Genomic DNA, 16,240 nt, shown 5'->3' on the forward strand with positions numbered 1-16,240 from the left:
TTTTTAAATATATTTTTTACCCCCTCTCCGATACCACTCTCCTCCCGGGTTATTTATCCTGCCACTATTTCGCGTGCCTGTGTGTCCGTATGTAAATCCCTTATTTAATTGTATTATTATTTGTGCGTGTGCATAGTCCCCCCTCCCCCCTTTCCCTCTCGGTGTCTGTCTCTCTCTCTCTCTCCCTCTCTGTCTGTCTCTTTCTTTCTTGTCGGAGGCTGTGGGATAATGGCGTGTGGGTTGTGGCTGTGAGGATGAGTTCCTGCTTCGTGCCGAACGGGGCCAGCCTGGAGGATTGCCATTCCAACCTCTTCTGCCTGGTAAGTGCGGCCACCGGCACACACACACACACACGATAGACACGGGGTGGGAGAGAGAGGAGGTTTGGGGGAGGGGAGGAAGGGGTAGTGGAAGCAAAGCAGCCATTTTTAGCATAGCTTCTGTTGGATGAGTCCTCAGAGTAGGCCCTGCTTGGAGCCAGCCAACTCTCCCATGCCCCTCTGGTTCCCCCTCCATCGCTGTCTGTCTCGCCTTGCCCCTCCCTCCGGTTTCTTCCTGGAGAGTATCCTCCCTGCAACTCGCCTTTTCCCTTTCCTTCCCTGCAACTTTTCCTCATTTCTCCCGATCTTCCTACCTCTGCTTCTGAACCAGCTGTTTCTCGCAGGAGGTAAGGAGATATGTTCCTTCTCCTTTCAGCCACAGATCTTGGGGAACTTTCTCTTTCATGTCCCCACTCGTGACATCCCAGAGAAACTGAGCCGAAACCTCCCTTCTTCCTTGCTTTTAAAGTGATCTCTTTTACTGCTTGTTGTTATTCTGGAGGTCTGCTTTTGGTGATGCTCCCTGTGAAGCAGTGGTGTCGTATGTTTTGCTGTACACCATTTTGTAGACTTTTTTTCTTTTATTGACCCAAGTATGAAATCATTCATATTGTTAATTTTCATAGTCCACAAAGTAAATTTGATGTAACTGGACTGTGATGCAATTTCTGGTGGCTGTGCTGAGCTGTTTCATCTGCTTTTTAATGCAAATTAGCTGATCTTAGCTGACTGCCTGGTGATTGTTATTCTGGAGATTGTTAGAAGTAAAAACCTGACCCAGGCTGTGGTACTAATATTTTCGGGTGCAGGGGAACCTGGACAGCCTGAACATGTCTGCAGTCTGCACCAGGCCTGCGGCTCCATATTAGTAGTGCATTTTTAAATCTTAGAGTCTTTCTAAAGCATCAACTGTTACAGACTACCTTTCATATAAATCGCTTCTCCTCCTGAAGATAGGAAGGCTGCCATGTTAGGTTTAAATGTTGCAGTAATGTTTTTGTGTGCTGTCATATTGGGAAACAAAAATAGTGACTGTCCTCGTGAAAAATCTTAGCGTAAAACTTAGTGTGAGATATTGCATTGTAGATACACCAGGAATTGTCTATTTCCCATTACGTAGAGTAGTAACTCCCTTACTTTATAAAGTCAAATGACTTTTTGCCTAGAAGAGGATTTAGTGGATCATAATCAATGCGGACACAAGCCTGATGTGTAATTTAATGGCAAAACCAGGATTTAATTTCATAAAATGCGGTGTGAGGAATGAAAGCGTGATAGCTTTTGGTAAAATAAGCGTACCTGTGTGAGATGCAGGGAATTTTTACAATGGAGAAACTTGTGCTATCTTCCAAAGTAGTAGATGACTGGAAGAATGTATGCTTGAGTTAGATTTACTGTATTATCTATTTCTCTAGAGTAATCTTGGCTTGAAAAGGTAGTGTATGCATAAGTGAGCGAAAAGAAAGATGTTCTTTGTTAAGAGAAGTGTTTAGTAGATTGGACAGTTGCAGTCTGCAGATAAATACATTATTCGCTTGTCTTCGACTTTTTTATTTTGCATCAAGTCAGACTTTTCTCTCTGTAATCTTAATGCTGCTTTGCTTTAAACAGCTCTTGCTTTATTGCATTTATTGAAGGAGCTTTTAAAACGGGGTGCCTGATTATTTAGAGTTTTATTTTCTAAGGTACACAACGCTTACAAGTATGGTTTCTGTTAAAAATTTTACTGTATTAATCCTTCCTTTTCCCTTCCACCTGTCTCTTCCTGTGCCACCATCATCATCATCTTGTCATAGCAGGATGTTTCTGTTGGGGGTGTACCTACCCCACTGACCAGTTATTCTTTTTCTTTCCTTAGGCTGATCTAACTGGGATTAAATGGAAGCGATATGTATGGCAGGGTCCAACATCTGCCCCCATTCTCTTCCCGGTCACAGAAGAAGACCCTATTTTGAGCAGCTTCAGCCGCTGTCTGAAGGCAGATGTACTCAGTGTTTGGCGCCGAGACCAGAGACCGGGACGCAGGGAGCTATGGATATTTTGGTGGGGTGATGACCCCAACTTTGCTGACCTTATTCATCATGATCTCTCAGGTAGGAGGAAATTAATATCTTCTTTTGGTCAGTGAAAGGATGCTTTCACTCAGGGCTGTCTTCTGCCACCCATTAGATAATCTGTTGCCAGCCCTTAGAAAATCTACGCACTGGACTGTTGTCTATGGATAAGATAAATTTATTGCTACAATCTACACCAAATTATTATGGCAGCACAGTGATCCAATAGCTCCTGCCTGTGTTTAGGTCACCTTGGACTACTAGATTTTAAAGAAACAAGTTTCTGTTCTCCACTTTTTTCTTCTGAAAACAAGCCTATGAATTTTGGCAGCTTCTTCACAAGAAAGCTGTGCCGAAAGCTGTGCCGGTGATTCACAAGTGATGTCTTAAACATGTTTTGATAAGATTCCTTTTGTCGGGCAATTAGAACTTTCAAATTCCAATAGTTAAACCCCTTTTTATTATGTAATAAGAATTGTAGAGATCTGGGCAACTTTTGAACCGTATGGAGCTGTTTTGATTAGAAGTCAAATCATCAGTGAGAAGCCCTCAAAAGACAGCATCTGGAACTAACTGGCTGTTTCCAGGTGCAGGATTCTCTCTACACCTTGTGTTTTTATTTCTCTCCCCACCTTTCCTGCTGCTCTGAACTTGTACCTGCTTTCAAACTTAGACTTTTGAAAGACTGAAAATATTTACATTTCTCAGTAATGTTGTACTTCAAAATTGGCTCCTTGTTTTGAAAATGTTTACTTGGTGATCTCAGTTCCCAAGGTAGATGGCTTTCCAGTTGGTAGATGGCTTTCCAGTTGCTTATCATTAAGAAGGTGAAGTTAGGTTTTCAAACTGTCTGTCTAGTGGTGAGACTGTACTGATTCTATGGGGGGGAAAAACAGTCGCATCACTCCAATTTCCTTTCAAATAATGTACAGCGTTCAGGTTACTGAAGTGTAAAATGAGACCAAGGTTTGGTGACCTGGTAACCAGAAATTGTTAATGCCATCTGTGTGGATAAGCTGAAGAACAAATACAGGTTTGAAGTGCTGCCGAGGAAGCTGACTTGAAACAATTTAATGTTGTGTGAAATTTTCATTCAAAAATAATATGGTCTGAAAAACAATTGATGCACTAGAATAATGTTTATTTCTTTGGATAATTTACTTCAAAGATTGGGATCTTGCTCGTATTCCTGTGTGTCCTGGAATTATCATTTTGCATCTTAAATGGCACTTCTACTGTAGGTTGCTTGACATTTGTGTGCGTTTAAGGCTTCCTCATTTTGCCTTATGGATAAGCTCAGTCTTGATCTGCAGGGAACGTCCTCTTGACTGAGGTGTAACTTAGACTAAATGCTGGTTTTGGTCTGGGCCTGCCCCGAGCAAAGACCAACAGTTGTGCACAAGTATCTGTTGTAGATTTTGTTTGCTGTTGGCCGGTGGGATTGAATTGTGACAAGTATGTTACATTATTTTTTGAGTGGAAGATCAAATAAAAGTTAAGCCATTTGGAGAGTTCATTTCTGCCATCAAAATAATTTGTTTGACCAGCTTTCTTTGCATTCTCTCTTGAATCTGTCTGCTAGTGATTTAGTATAGAGGTACCTTTTGAGAATAGTGGTGTTTAGTAGCTGAACTTTTATGCTTTTATGGAATTACACTTTAAGCACGTATCATCCTAACTACTTATCAACTCTTAACCTCTCTTAGGGTGTAAGAGAGAGTTAGTGGAGGATTAGAGTCTTCCAGCCGTGTCTTCACAATTGTTTTGTGTGTTTTCTTTGTTCAGGTCACCTGTGAATGTGTGTGCTTCAGTAGAGCTGTTCCACATGTTTTGCTGTTAGATATTTTTCTACGTAAATGCTTATCACTCATGAGACTGTTACCTATTGTCTATGTTTGGCATATCTGACATCTTGGTTTTTGCAGGCATGTTTTTGACTCCTTTTAATTAAAAGGAGACATTATAATCTTTTTGAGTGTGTTGGTTTGCTTGGCTATATTATAAAGTTGATGTTAATCAGATAGATTGTGGAGGAGATGGCTGAGGAGTGCCTGCACCTGCACTTTTTCCCTTTACACAAAATCTTAATGTGAACCTCATATAAGGAAGAATTATGGGTGAACCCAAACAATGTTATCTGACCTTTGTCACAGCCCTAATGGATTTTTTTCATTGGCGGACAATTTCTCCTCCTAATTCACATTGCCCTGTTCTCCCAGTGATTGCCTGTTACATTTTCAACGGGAAAGATAAATCACTTTTTAGCAGAAGCTTGTTACCTGCAGAATTGATTGGACATTGTTTGCTGTTAAAGGTTAAGGTGCTGCCTCATTTAGAACTTTTCTACTAGGTAGGTGAAGCTGTAGTTATTAACGTTGCTCTGGCATATATCTAACTTTTGGTTCTGGCTTTGGTATGAAACTGTGCCTGTTAAGGAGAGGTCAGTATTTTGATAGTTTTTGACTTTTTTGGTGATATGTAGTTTCAGTGAACAATGGACATTCAGTGTCTGGAACACATCTTGGTTATCAACCCTCAAGGATTTGAAATATGACAGCCTTCAAGTATCCTTTTGTCCCCAAGATCACTTCAAAAGGGAACATACAGTTTTGTGGGTATACATCTCTGCATACTAGATTAAAAAAAGAAAAAATGATGTGTCTGTTTCTTCAGCCTGTACATTCTAGAAATTAGTTCTTTGCCCTGGAGATATGTTTGTTTGCCTGCTATTGGCTATATCTGAGTTCTCGTATCAAGCCTTGGATAACTGTCTTGTTGATGGTCAGGGATTGTTGTTGCCTGGGGGCATGTCAAAAGGAGACTTGTTCAGAGATGCTGATTGATCAGTAATATTGACTTCACTCAATCATTTTTTGTTTTTTTTCTCCTTCCCTGGGAAGCTTCTTGCTGTATGTAATACCAAAAAACACATAAGTCTATTTGTACCTTAACATAGCTAGAGGCAGACAGAAGTTAGTGAAGTGTTATTTTATCATCTAACAACCTCAAAGATTATGTTTTTGTTGTGACAGTGAGGCTTGATTATAGTAATTCCTGCAACTGAAACCTTAAAGTAGGACATCCCTTCAGATTTCAGAAGGCAACGAATGATCTCTCACTGGTCTGATCAGCAGTTATTTTATCAGGTTCTTGTTTGAAAGTGCTTACCTGTACACTTGGATTTAGGTTTTTACATTGGCAGTAGATGATTTCAAACCTGAGAACATGATGAATTATGTACAAGACATAGTCCCAAGGAAACAGTTACAATTTGATTAATGCTTGGATAGGGGAATGCTTCTGGATGCCTTTGACCTTCAAATTGCATCTTTTAAATGGTGAGCTACAAGATCTGCCTTTTTCATTCTGGTGCTTATTAAATCTTGTTAATTTACTTTAAAAAAATTAGAGTTTTCCTTGTACCTGTCATACAAGGAAGTTTTTGTTTGCCAAACAGTCTTCCTCATACTTCTACGAGGGATAAATGTATAAAAATAAGGCTAGCCTTAGCTCTTTGCTGGAATTGTAGGAGAGCTCGAAAGAGGAAGAAGAAAGGTCTGTACTGATGCTTGTCTATGGGTACTGTATGGTAAAACCAGCAGACTTCTGTGTTGGGTAGTTCTTGGTATGTGTGCAGTATAGATCAAACCCTCATCTCCAAACAGACCTGTGGATTGCTTGGTTTGTGCTGATGGCTCACTGTCTCATTACTTTTAATACAATGGAAACCAGAGCATGAGCCAGTATCATACTGAGGATTCTGCAGAAAAACCTGCCAGTTGCAAGTGGTTGGCAAAGAGAGCTTTGAAAATAGTTCAGCCAGTGGCTTGCCTTTTTTGTTAAATAACACTGGCTCTGTGAGACCATTTAACTCCACAAAACACAAAAAAACAACCAAACCCACAAAACCCAAAAACTGAACCAAACCAAAACACCCAACAAAACTGCCAAAACCCTCCACCACAAAAGGTTGCTTTCTTAAAAATTTTGCACCTAATATAACGTGCTGTGTTTAAGTCAGCCTCTCTGTTGTGGATTGTATGTTCCTGCATATGTACTAAGGAGGGTTATGAATGTTGCTTGCCTCATGGTGCAGTGATGCTTTAGCATTTCTTCAGTCTTCCATGTTAGAGATGTGGCCATTTAAGCACAACTGCTGATAAACATTATGCAAAAATGACTGAAGCAATCTTTTTAAAACTTCTGTGACCTGTTGTGAGTACCAGCTCAAAGGTGATGTTTAACTTCCGTTTTCCTGACCAACATGCATGTGAAAGTATCTGCGGAGTAAGGTGAAAAATACTTTGTTACAGTAAATGAGGATTTTGCATCATGTTATGTTGGTTATATATATGATGTCACATGCATAATACATTTGTATAAATAAGAGCAATGACTGTTGTCACTTGACATCTGACACTAAGGGCAAGTGAAATATATGGGAAACATAAGTGAAAGGGCAATGTCAGTGAAATACACGTGCATAGGAAATTACTCAAAGACGGCGGGGAGGAGGATATTGGAACATCTAGCTAGAAAGTGTTTCAGCTTTGCTTTTCTTGTGCCCATGCAGCTCAGCCTGGCCAAACTTACATGCAAGAAATAGTGAAGGAAAGCTGTTACCCTCTTATCCATGTAAACGGGCATAGCCACACACTCGCAAAAAGCTTACACATTTAAATTTTCAATATTTAGAAACATATTCTGCTGGGTAGAGAAAACCTATATATGTGGTGCTGGTAAAGGGCTGGCGCTGAAAAAGCTAACTTGTAGTGGTGCTGAGTATTTTGGGTATGGTGTTTGGGACAATAGCTCCTGTTTTGGCTTCCTTCTCAGTTGATGAAATTTTCCAAGTAGTTTGCGTACCTGGAGTCTTAGATTAAGGCTCTTTTCAGTGAATGTAGATAGTAGCTACAATTTTGCTAGGAAAAAACTGAACTTGTCTTACTTGGATTCTTAACGTGGTGTTTTTGAATTGTATTCAATCCCCCTCCTCTTTTTTTTCCTTCTTTTTTCCCCCATGCAAAATCTGATGCTTCTTACTTATTTCATAAGTTATTTTTTCAGTAGGTTAACTGGGTAGTTCTGGCATTGAGCAATTTTATTTAATCTTAAAATTATTTCAATTTTAAAATCTTTTTAAAATAGAAAACTTTACTTGAAGTGTTTCTGTCAGGCTGTTACAATATTGTATACAGCAGCACTTTCGTGCTGCTTTGTTCATTATACTTCCCTTGTAATCTGAAGCTTATATAGGAAGTTTGATTGTATAAATCAGTTTTACATCAGTCTATTTCTATAACTGGCATGCTGTCAAATGATGACAGAAAGGAAGCCTATGATGGTAAGTAATACTTCTGAAAGACTCCTCTCAGTCATGATACTAAGGAATGGATTTTTCCTCTGTGTAATGGAAGTAACTGGGGGAGGAGGAGAGGAATTGTCATCCAAATTGGAGGCTTGACTGTGATCTGTTCCTGTGCATAGTTTATTTTAGAGGTTCATTGAACATTAGGAAGATATTTTTAATGGTATGGTAAACACATTCAGCCTTTTCAAGAATTGATGCTTACTGGTGTTTTGCTGATGCAATGTTAAAAGGAGAAAGGGGGAAAATCCGCTTCTTTAAAAGTCTTGAAAATGGCATTTTTAATACTGTGTATTTATCTGTTGCATTATAGATTAAGAAATTTAAAATTGGTTTTCTTGCAAAAAAGCCCATACGTTCAACAAAGATCTGTTTGTTGGCAATCTTTGATTAATACATTTGGCTAAAGATCTGTTACCATATCTGGCAACAAATATTATTTACAACATCTGACTTCAGTTAAATGGAAAAGTTTAAAGATACTGTTTTTTCATTAAAAATTGCAAGGCTTTTGTACTCTGAGCATGCTTCTGAACTGCCTCACCAAACACTTGTCCAAGAGCACTAGACAGACAGAAGGGTATAATGAGTAAAAATAAACTTCAGTGTTTCAGGTGAGCTGTACAACGAATGTAAACTAGGACACAGAAGTACTGAAAGCAAATAGCCTCCTACAGCCCTGTCATTAAAACTGGATGGTGGTAACATCAAGGAGGTGTTGTCTGAGAAAGTTTATTGTGTATGAAAATTGCTTTTTCCTGGCCATTGTTTCCATTAATTTTTCACTTCCTGAGAATTTTTAGGTTTGTTTAAGGAAAACTCTCTGCCTGATAAGTGGTGTAAAGAGAGAGGGAACAAATTCATTAGAGTGAGATGATGTGCATAACTTTTTTAATGGTTGTCATAGAAGTGTATCGCAGAGGAGCTGAGTGGCTTGGACAGTTAAGGCAACTAATCAGAAATACAATATTTGTAACCTTCAGGTTGCCAGAGCACTTTTGTGGATACCACTGGTGTGAAGAGAAATTGTGACTTAACACCTTCTTAAAATGAGTCAGCAACTTATTTTGGTTTGTTATCACTACCAGATTGAACATTTCAAGTTACTGTGTTTAAGGAAGATTAGAAGACAAGAGCGCATCTTCCTCTGCTTTAGAAATGGTTTATTTTGTACAATTCTATTAAGTAGGAGGATTTTTCTTGTGTTGATAAACAACCATTTGAACTGAGGAAAAAAATAGTTGAGAGATGTGAGCAGATGTCATATTTCTCCTTCCATCCACCACGCTAGAAAAGGGGGAGGGGAGAATGACTAAATAGACTTCAGAAAGACACAGAACACTCACTGCTATTTTTTTTGCATGAATTTGAATAATGTTTTGAAATGAGGGTATCTTTAACTGTCGTTTTATTTAACCTTCCCTTTCTATAGCAAGATGCACTGCAGTTTGAACAGGTGGTCTTATTTTGGGGACCAGACGTTCTTCCTGATCACTAGGCAGGCTTGCATCATGCTGTCTTCTTAAATACTAGGGGTTTCATTGTAATTTCAATCTAAAGCCTTGCATTTTTCCCACATAATATGCTCATCTAAGAGCTCTCTGTTTCAGCAGTACTCTAAGCTAGGAGAGCTCTTAAGAATTACCAACTTGTGGCAAGTTCTTGCATGTAAACTTTTGCTCATAATTTGGTTGTCAGCACAACTGTAAATGCTGAATGAAATACCTGGCACTTTGTGGTGTCTTCAGAAAATTGAAACCTTTCCTTTGTGTCCACAGTATGACCATCAAAATGCAAAGTTTGAATCACGCTTCAGTATCTTTGCTATTTCAGCATCTTTCTTCTGTTTGATACACTAATATGTCAAAACAAAACTGGGCATAAGGGCTAGAAATAGGTCTTTCTATTTCCTCTTACAGTGGGTAATGGATGCTGGGGATGTTCTCAGAATGTTTTTTTTTAAATTACAAGAGCCATATAGAAACCAACTATTTAACCTTTGAGATGGTGTGGAGTTTATTGTGCAGTTAAAGTCCAATATCATTAAACTTTGTAGTTAATGTTTGCTCTGTTGAGCTGCTTGTTTGCCACCAGTTGAGCAGCGTGTGCCGAACGGCAGAACTGCCTCTGGGACAGGGCTGCTCAGCTGTGTACTGCTACAAATCTCTGAGCTGGGGAAAACTGTGTCCTCTTGACTCAAACATTTTACACCCTTTGACTTTGGACCTTTGTTGCTTTTTTGTTACAAGCTTCTTGTACGATGTTTCTTTAGTGAGTTACTGTATTAATCTTGTAGCTTTATGGCTTTTGAAAACAGGTTTTAGCTGAGCTTCAAAACTGTGATAGGGTGGTTGGGTGGGAAACGCCTGCAGAAGTCTCGTGTTTAGGAAATGGGGTTCCTTGCTTTTCCTTGTCTTTACCAGAAAATTATTTCATGTAATGATTCATCTATAATGATGCACGCCTCATTTGTAAATAATGTGGCAGGTCTGTTTACTATTATTCTGTCTTTAACTCATAATACTGATCTTGAGTGGAAACCTACTTGTGTGGAATCTATCAATACACAGATATGGCCACAATGTTCTGGTTGCAACAGCATCTAGAAATTCCTTTCTCTGCCATCTTTGTCTTAAATACTGTTTATTGCAATAATCCAGAAGTTTTTTTCCTAAAGAAAACTGTTAGGTGTTTGGTTTTCTACATACTCTCTAATTTAAGGATATTGAGACTTTAGTTAATACTATTGCAACCTTTTAAGCTTGTAAGTGGCTTCCAGATAAAGGTGAAGGGGCTTATTTCAAACAGGGATTTAAAATGCAAGGGCTTGGCTGTATTACTGGGGTTTTCTGATCATTGAGCAAACCAGTGGAAAGCTACTTGCACCAAAATCACCTGTAAAGGAGAGGTGGACGGACAGGTCGCCATTGTAAGACCTGTTGTACAGAACTAAACCTGAGCCTTGCTTCTTGGAGGTGCACAGAGAAGACATGAGGGGCAGTGAATGTGGAATGGAAGCAACTTTGAACTCTGAGTGGGGGTTGGAGCAGGTGACCTCCACAGGTCCCTTTCAACCTAAATTATTCCAAGACTATCCGGAGACTGGAGTAAAAATATGTCTCCTTATCTATGTCAGACAATCTTCTAGTCTCTGCTGTTAGATGGAGTATAAAAGAAGTGGTGTTATAAGAATAACTATGTTAGGTTAGTCCAAGGAGACCCATAGCAGATCCTTAGGGATTTATGTAAAATGTGATATACAGAGAATTGTAGGCAAAAACTTAAGACCTGATTGTCAGTAGTTTAAGGGTAAGATCTTGAATTTTCTTATATTATCCTCCATATTAATGGGTTGCTGGGAATGTTGAATGATGTCACATATAAACTGAGAGATACTACAGGAACTTTCAAATGTCCCTCATTTTTCTTGTGTAATGCAATTGTAATGCCACTGTAGTTCCTTGGACCACTGCATATACTTCTAGGGCCCATAAACTGTGTTCAAACACTGATTACAAGCCAGAATGGTTAAAGAGATTACAGCTTCTTGTAATGAATCTTGCTTTCCAATTTGGCAAATCAGTTTGGCTTGTGTAAGTTGGATTCCATGATTAGGTTAGATCTGTGGGGCACGTGTAAGATCTCTGTGTTTAACTTCAGAATCCCGTCGGTATGAACTGGGCTTTGTCTTTCTGCTTGCTGTTTTTCTCTTCTATGTATAGATCAGAAAGCAGGACTAGCCTGGTTAAATATCTCTTTTTATTTTGAATACGAAAGAAAAGCTGCAGTTGTGAGAGTCTTCTTCCGGATGTTCTTACCAGTTTTCTGAATCTGGGTATTTTTTTTTTTCCCTCTAGCAAATTGTTGAACGTTGAGGGTCAGTTGATCAATATTTGTGCCCAGCTTTCCTCAGTCAGTGGTAGCTGAAGACAATAAATATATTAAAAGTTTGGCTTTGGGCAATTAATTTTTAACCATAATTGTCAGCTAACTCTTCAGGATAAGCAATTCAGACTCCCCAAAATGTGAGCCACTGTGCAGACAGGTCAGTATACAGTGATATTGGAGTCTGAAATATGTAATACACTGGTGCTGGTTGTTCCTTTTCTGTACAAATAGCTGTTGAATCCTTTTATTTTTTTTTTTTTCTTGTGGGAGATGAGTTATTTTTATAGCTTATTACTTTTAGCAGTTATACTATTATGGAGTGAGTAGTTATTATCTGAATGTTACAGGCTTTTTTTGGTTGCACGTTATGCTGTGAATGTCTTAAAACCTTGTGGGAGAGAAAAGGATATTGTGATTTGTGCATGAAATAACAGGATGGAACTCAGTGCTAATTTATTTTTCCCCTTTGCCTTGTAGAAGAGGAAGATGGTGTTTGGGAGAATGGACTTTCATATGAATGTCGCACTCTGCTTTTCAAAGCCGTTCACAACCTGTTGGAGAGGTGTCTGATGAACAGAAATTTCGTACGCATTGGGAAGTGGTTTGTGAAGCCTTATGAGAAAGATGAGAAACCTATAAACAAAAGGTAAGATGTTTTATGTTGCTTTATTAAAGAAGTTGTAGGGTTTATTTAAGCTTCACACTGGAAGAAACATTTAATGAAGAGCGCTCTGTTTAGGGTTTATTTGGGGATCTGAACCTCTGCTTTTTCTTGGTTCTTCTGCCTTTCTGGAGTTCTTCAGAACTTCCTTATGAATGAAGGGAGTAATACTAAAGTTAGCAGGCAGTCTCTTCTGGTATGCATATACAGACCCTGGATAATAGGGATGTTGGAAAAGAAACTAGAGTCTTCTAAAAGGTAGAAAAGGATACCTGTGTGAACAGATACCTGTTCTGGACTTGCCAGTATAGTGACTGGGACTAATTCTGATTGTAAATATGAAGAAAGACTCATTCTTTGAGCAAGTGGGATCTGGAGAGCTATTTACAGGCACCATATGAGGTTTGGGTAAGCTGCATTTATGGGAGATGTTGAGAAGAGTTTGAAATGTCAGCTCGAGGTCAGAAAGATGGTTGTGTCTGGAAAGCTGGTGTTAAAAGAACACATGTGGCCTCCACATTGAGGGGGAGGAGGGCGAGAAGAGAATTTTTGATCCAAATTGGAAGGACTTCTTCTCATGGTTCTAACATGGTTTGACATGGTCTATGTTGCCTAGCAATAAATAATGAAATGAATAAAAACTAGGTTAGCTGGAACAAGTTTAGTCACTGTTCCCAAATCAGCTTTTAAAATCCAAAGTAATTTAAAGCTTAGATGATGGGGGGTGTTTTTTGTGTGTATGTGTTTGTGTGTGTGTGTGTGTGCGCGTGTGTGTCTGTGTATGTGTTATATCTTGCATGCAGGAAATTGAGATCAGTGGCTTTGCTTTCTGGGTGCGGAGTTGGCCATTGTTGGCATCCTCTGCAATAAATTTAAACTTGAAAGAAAATTAGAGCTGTTTTGGAGCAAAAGAAGTAGAAGCACATGTTTGTGTGTGTTTCTATTAGTACTTGTGAACTGCTGCTTTTAATTTACGTATAAACTTGTACTTTAGTTTTAGGCATCTCTTTCTCCCCACTGGTCGGGGCAAATGCTTCCTCTCTAGGGTGTCCTTGTCCATCCATTTCTTCTGTGTGTTGTTGCTGTAAATCAATAGTAAAGAGTTTACTTTTAACTGTTTAGGCCAATATTGTCTTGGCACAGTCTGGGCTTTCCTCATTTGAGGAACTGGTTTTCCAAATTGCCTTTTGAAACTAGCATTAGTTATGTCATGGCATCTCTTACAGTAATTCTATAAAGTGCTCTACAGCAGCCGGAAAAGCTGATGAAAGCTTTTAAAATAAAATAGCAGTGTTTGTTTAATTTGAAGACTGATTCTTTTCTTTCAGAAGGTCAGCATGCTTGATGAAAATAACTGAAAGAATTTTGTGCTTTGCCCTCACCACAACGTCATCATAGGTAGTCCAGAACTACTGGAAAAATACGTAGAAAGATTAGACAGATCTGTGTAAGACAATTTCATGGCAGAGAAATTTTGATAGCTCAGTTCCACATGATGTTCTTGAGTATTGGCTTTTATGGAACAAAGTGAAGGGAATGGCTGACAGATGTGCATACTCATTGCAGATTTGGCTCATCCCGTCTAGGAATATCTAGAATTTGGATAATCCATACTCTGTGGAAAGTTGGGCTCCTCAGAGGTCTCTGCTGTTCCCAGCAACTTCCTTTAGGAGAAACCCAAATGACTGAAATAGGTGCTTTGGGATATGACCTCTGTGGCTAGAAAGTGTGTTTTACTTCATTTCAGACCTTGTTACTGTTCTCTTTAGTGCCTGCTTCCATCCCATATTATTACATATGCTTTGCTTTCTTTGGGAATGTTGTTTGCATTAACATATGGAAACCCTGAGAGAGAATTCATGTGCCTGTATAACTAAAAGGCAGTTAGTGTACTGGGGATGCAAAGTCTGCTACCAGACTGCTTCAGAGCATATTTCATACTACTACATGCTCTGGGGTTTGGCCAGCTGCTATATAGACTGGTTTTCTGTGTATTGTAACTACAGATTTTTATAAGGTTGGTTGTTCTTGCTGGTAATCTTTAATTTCAAAGACTTTGATTAGTAACTGAGTAGTTGTTGCTCTTGGTGGTAGAGGTAACCTCTCAGTAGGCGCTTTCTGGACCTGTGGTTGAGTGATGTGCAGGACTTTAGTCCTGCTTTTCCTCGGTGTTTCTCTTTGAAGGATGTGTGAATAGAACTATTTCTTTTATTTGAAGCTGATCCCATCTGGATTTTTCCGAGTTCTGTTTGAAAGCGTGTGGTTCCAGAATGTGAGATTTTCTGTTATCTGTTCCCCCAACAATAGAAATTAGTTGTGTTGAACTTTTTGTATCAACGTAGTAGTGCAACAGACGTAAGGCAGTGGATGTAAGGCTGTGGTTTCTAATAGGTGTTTGGCTGTGAGGACAGATCCTCAGGCAGCCGTGGCTTCCAGTCTGCTGCTCTGTTGTTTTTCCTCCTTTTATGAGGTTACATTAAATTAATAAATAAAACCCCAAACCAACCAACCAAAAACCCAAACCAAAATCCAAAAGAAATCAATTTCATCATTACATTGCATACCTTTTAATTTTAAAGGGACCACAGTCCTCGATGTTCATAAGCTGTTGTCACTGTGACATGTGAATAGATGACCAAGAAGCTAAGAATTAGATCATTTTAAATCTCTGCTGTTTAATTATATTTAATGATGTGACTCCTAAACCAAACAAAGTTATTAAACTAACCTCATATTGTTATTATATTACTCTAATGTATCTTAAAAATTTTGCCATGGAAGAAATAAAAACCTCAGCTGTTTGCATTCTGCAGTCACATGCTACATGTTGACAAGGCTGCAAGGTAATAACCATGACCTGCTCTTCCCTCCCTCCCCCTGCTTCTCCCCAGTCTAAAACCAGCATTGAGAAAAGTGAGACAGTCATGTATTTGGTGAAATTTGATCTGTTAGAACAAGTCACGGTTACTGTGCGTGAGGAAACTGTCTGAGGTTTTCAAGTATGCCAGTCCCACTTCTGTTTATAGATAGGGCAGGAATGGAGTAGCTGACTCCCCAAAGTGTGCATGGTGGGCTTTTATCATTGCCCCTTTGTAAGCAGGCAATTTTCAGTTTTCAGGAATGGGTGATGGGGGTCAGGAGGAGATCAACAGCAGAATAAAAGACTAAAGAGAAGGGTTTTTTAATGGTCTGAGTTATAACCAGACGGGGAGGGTGGGGGAAGAGGGGAATCATTGCCTCTGTATTTGTCAGTCACTTAAAGCAAGGTAGATTACAGCAGCTCAATGATGTGGTTTAAATGACTGTGTATTAAATTACAAAGTTTGCCAAATAGGAATGTCATCCTCTTCTTTCTCCTTTCCAACCTATTGTGTTGTTATTGCCACGTTCAGAAATACGGTGGTGTATGCCTTATTCCAAAATCCACCCTATAAATGTATGAGACAGAGATTGGGATCTGCTGCATCCAATTGTCTGTCTACTTTTCTTGTTAGGCTGCCTTTGGATGAGACTTTTCTTCTTGCCAACTGGATGATAAAATAGTAATGTCTGCTCGGAATAAATATGATTAGGAAATTTGTCAGATTAAACACTATTTTAGATACAATTCCTTAATGAAGATTTAATCTGACACTCCCAATGAAACAAAATTATGAATTGCTTACGTGGAGGATTTCCTCTGAAGTTTTGGGAAGAAGTGCAACTGGCTAAACTTTAACACAATCAAAATACCAGTAAGCAAATAATTGAGTAATCCTGAGTTTGTGGGAGGATCTGATAGACAACTGAAAATCTACAACACCAAAAGCTACTGTATTACTTATATGGTTGATTTTCTTTTTTTTCCCCCCTCTTACTGTAAATAGGAAATAATATAACCAACTGTGGTGGGTGGCAAACCAGAACTTGTGTCCGACAAGTTCACTTAAAAAACCAAAACATAACCGCT

The 16,240-nt window shown here is 39.0% G+C and overlaps 1 protein-coding gene across 1 annotated transcript in view; it reads left to right on the top strand.

The window, feature by feature from the left end:
• The first annotated feature begins 254 nt into the window (after window positions 1-254).
• Window positions 255-16,240, top strand: part of MED13 (mediator complex subunit 13) — a 52,768-nt gene continuing 36,782 nt past the window's right edge. The window contains exons 1-3 of the mRNA XM_010022675.1: window positions 255-320; window positions 2,179-2,413; window positions 12,108-12,276. Coding sequence (XP_010020977.1) covers window positions 255-320; window positions 2,179-2,413; window positions 12,108-12,276 — 470 coding nt within the window. The remainder of the gene's footprint in view (window positions 321-2,178; window positions 2,414-12,107; window positions 12,277-16,240) is intronic.

Source organism: Nestor notabilis, unplaced genomic scaffold (genome assembly GCF_000696875.1).
Source record: "Nestor notabilis isolate BGI_N333 unplaced genomic scaffold, ASM69687v1 scaffold8649, whole genome shotgun sequence".
NCBI classification, from domain to species: domain Eukaryota; kingdom Metazoa; phylum Chordata; class Aves; order Psittaciformes; family Psittacidae; genus Nestor; species Nestor notabilis.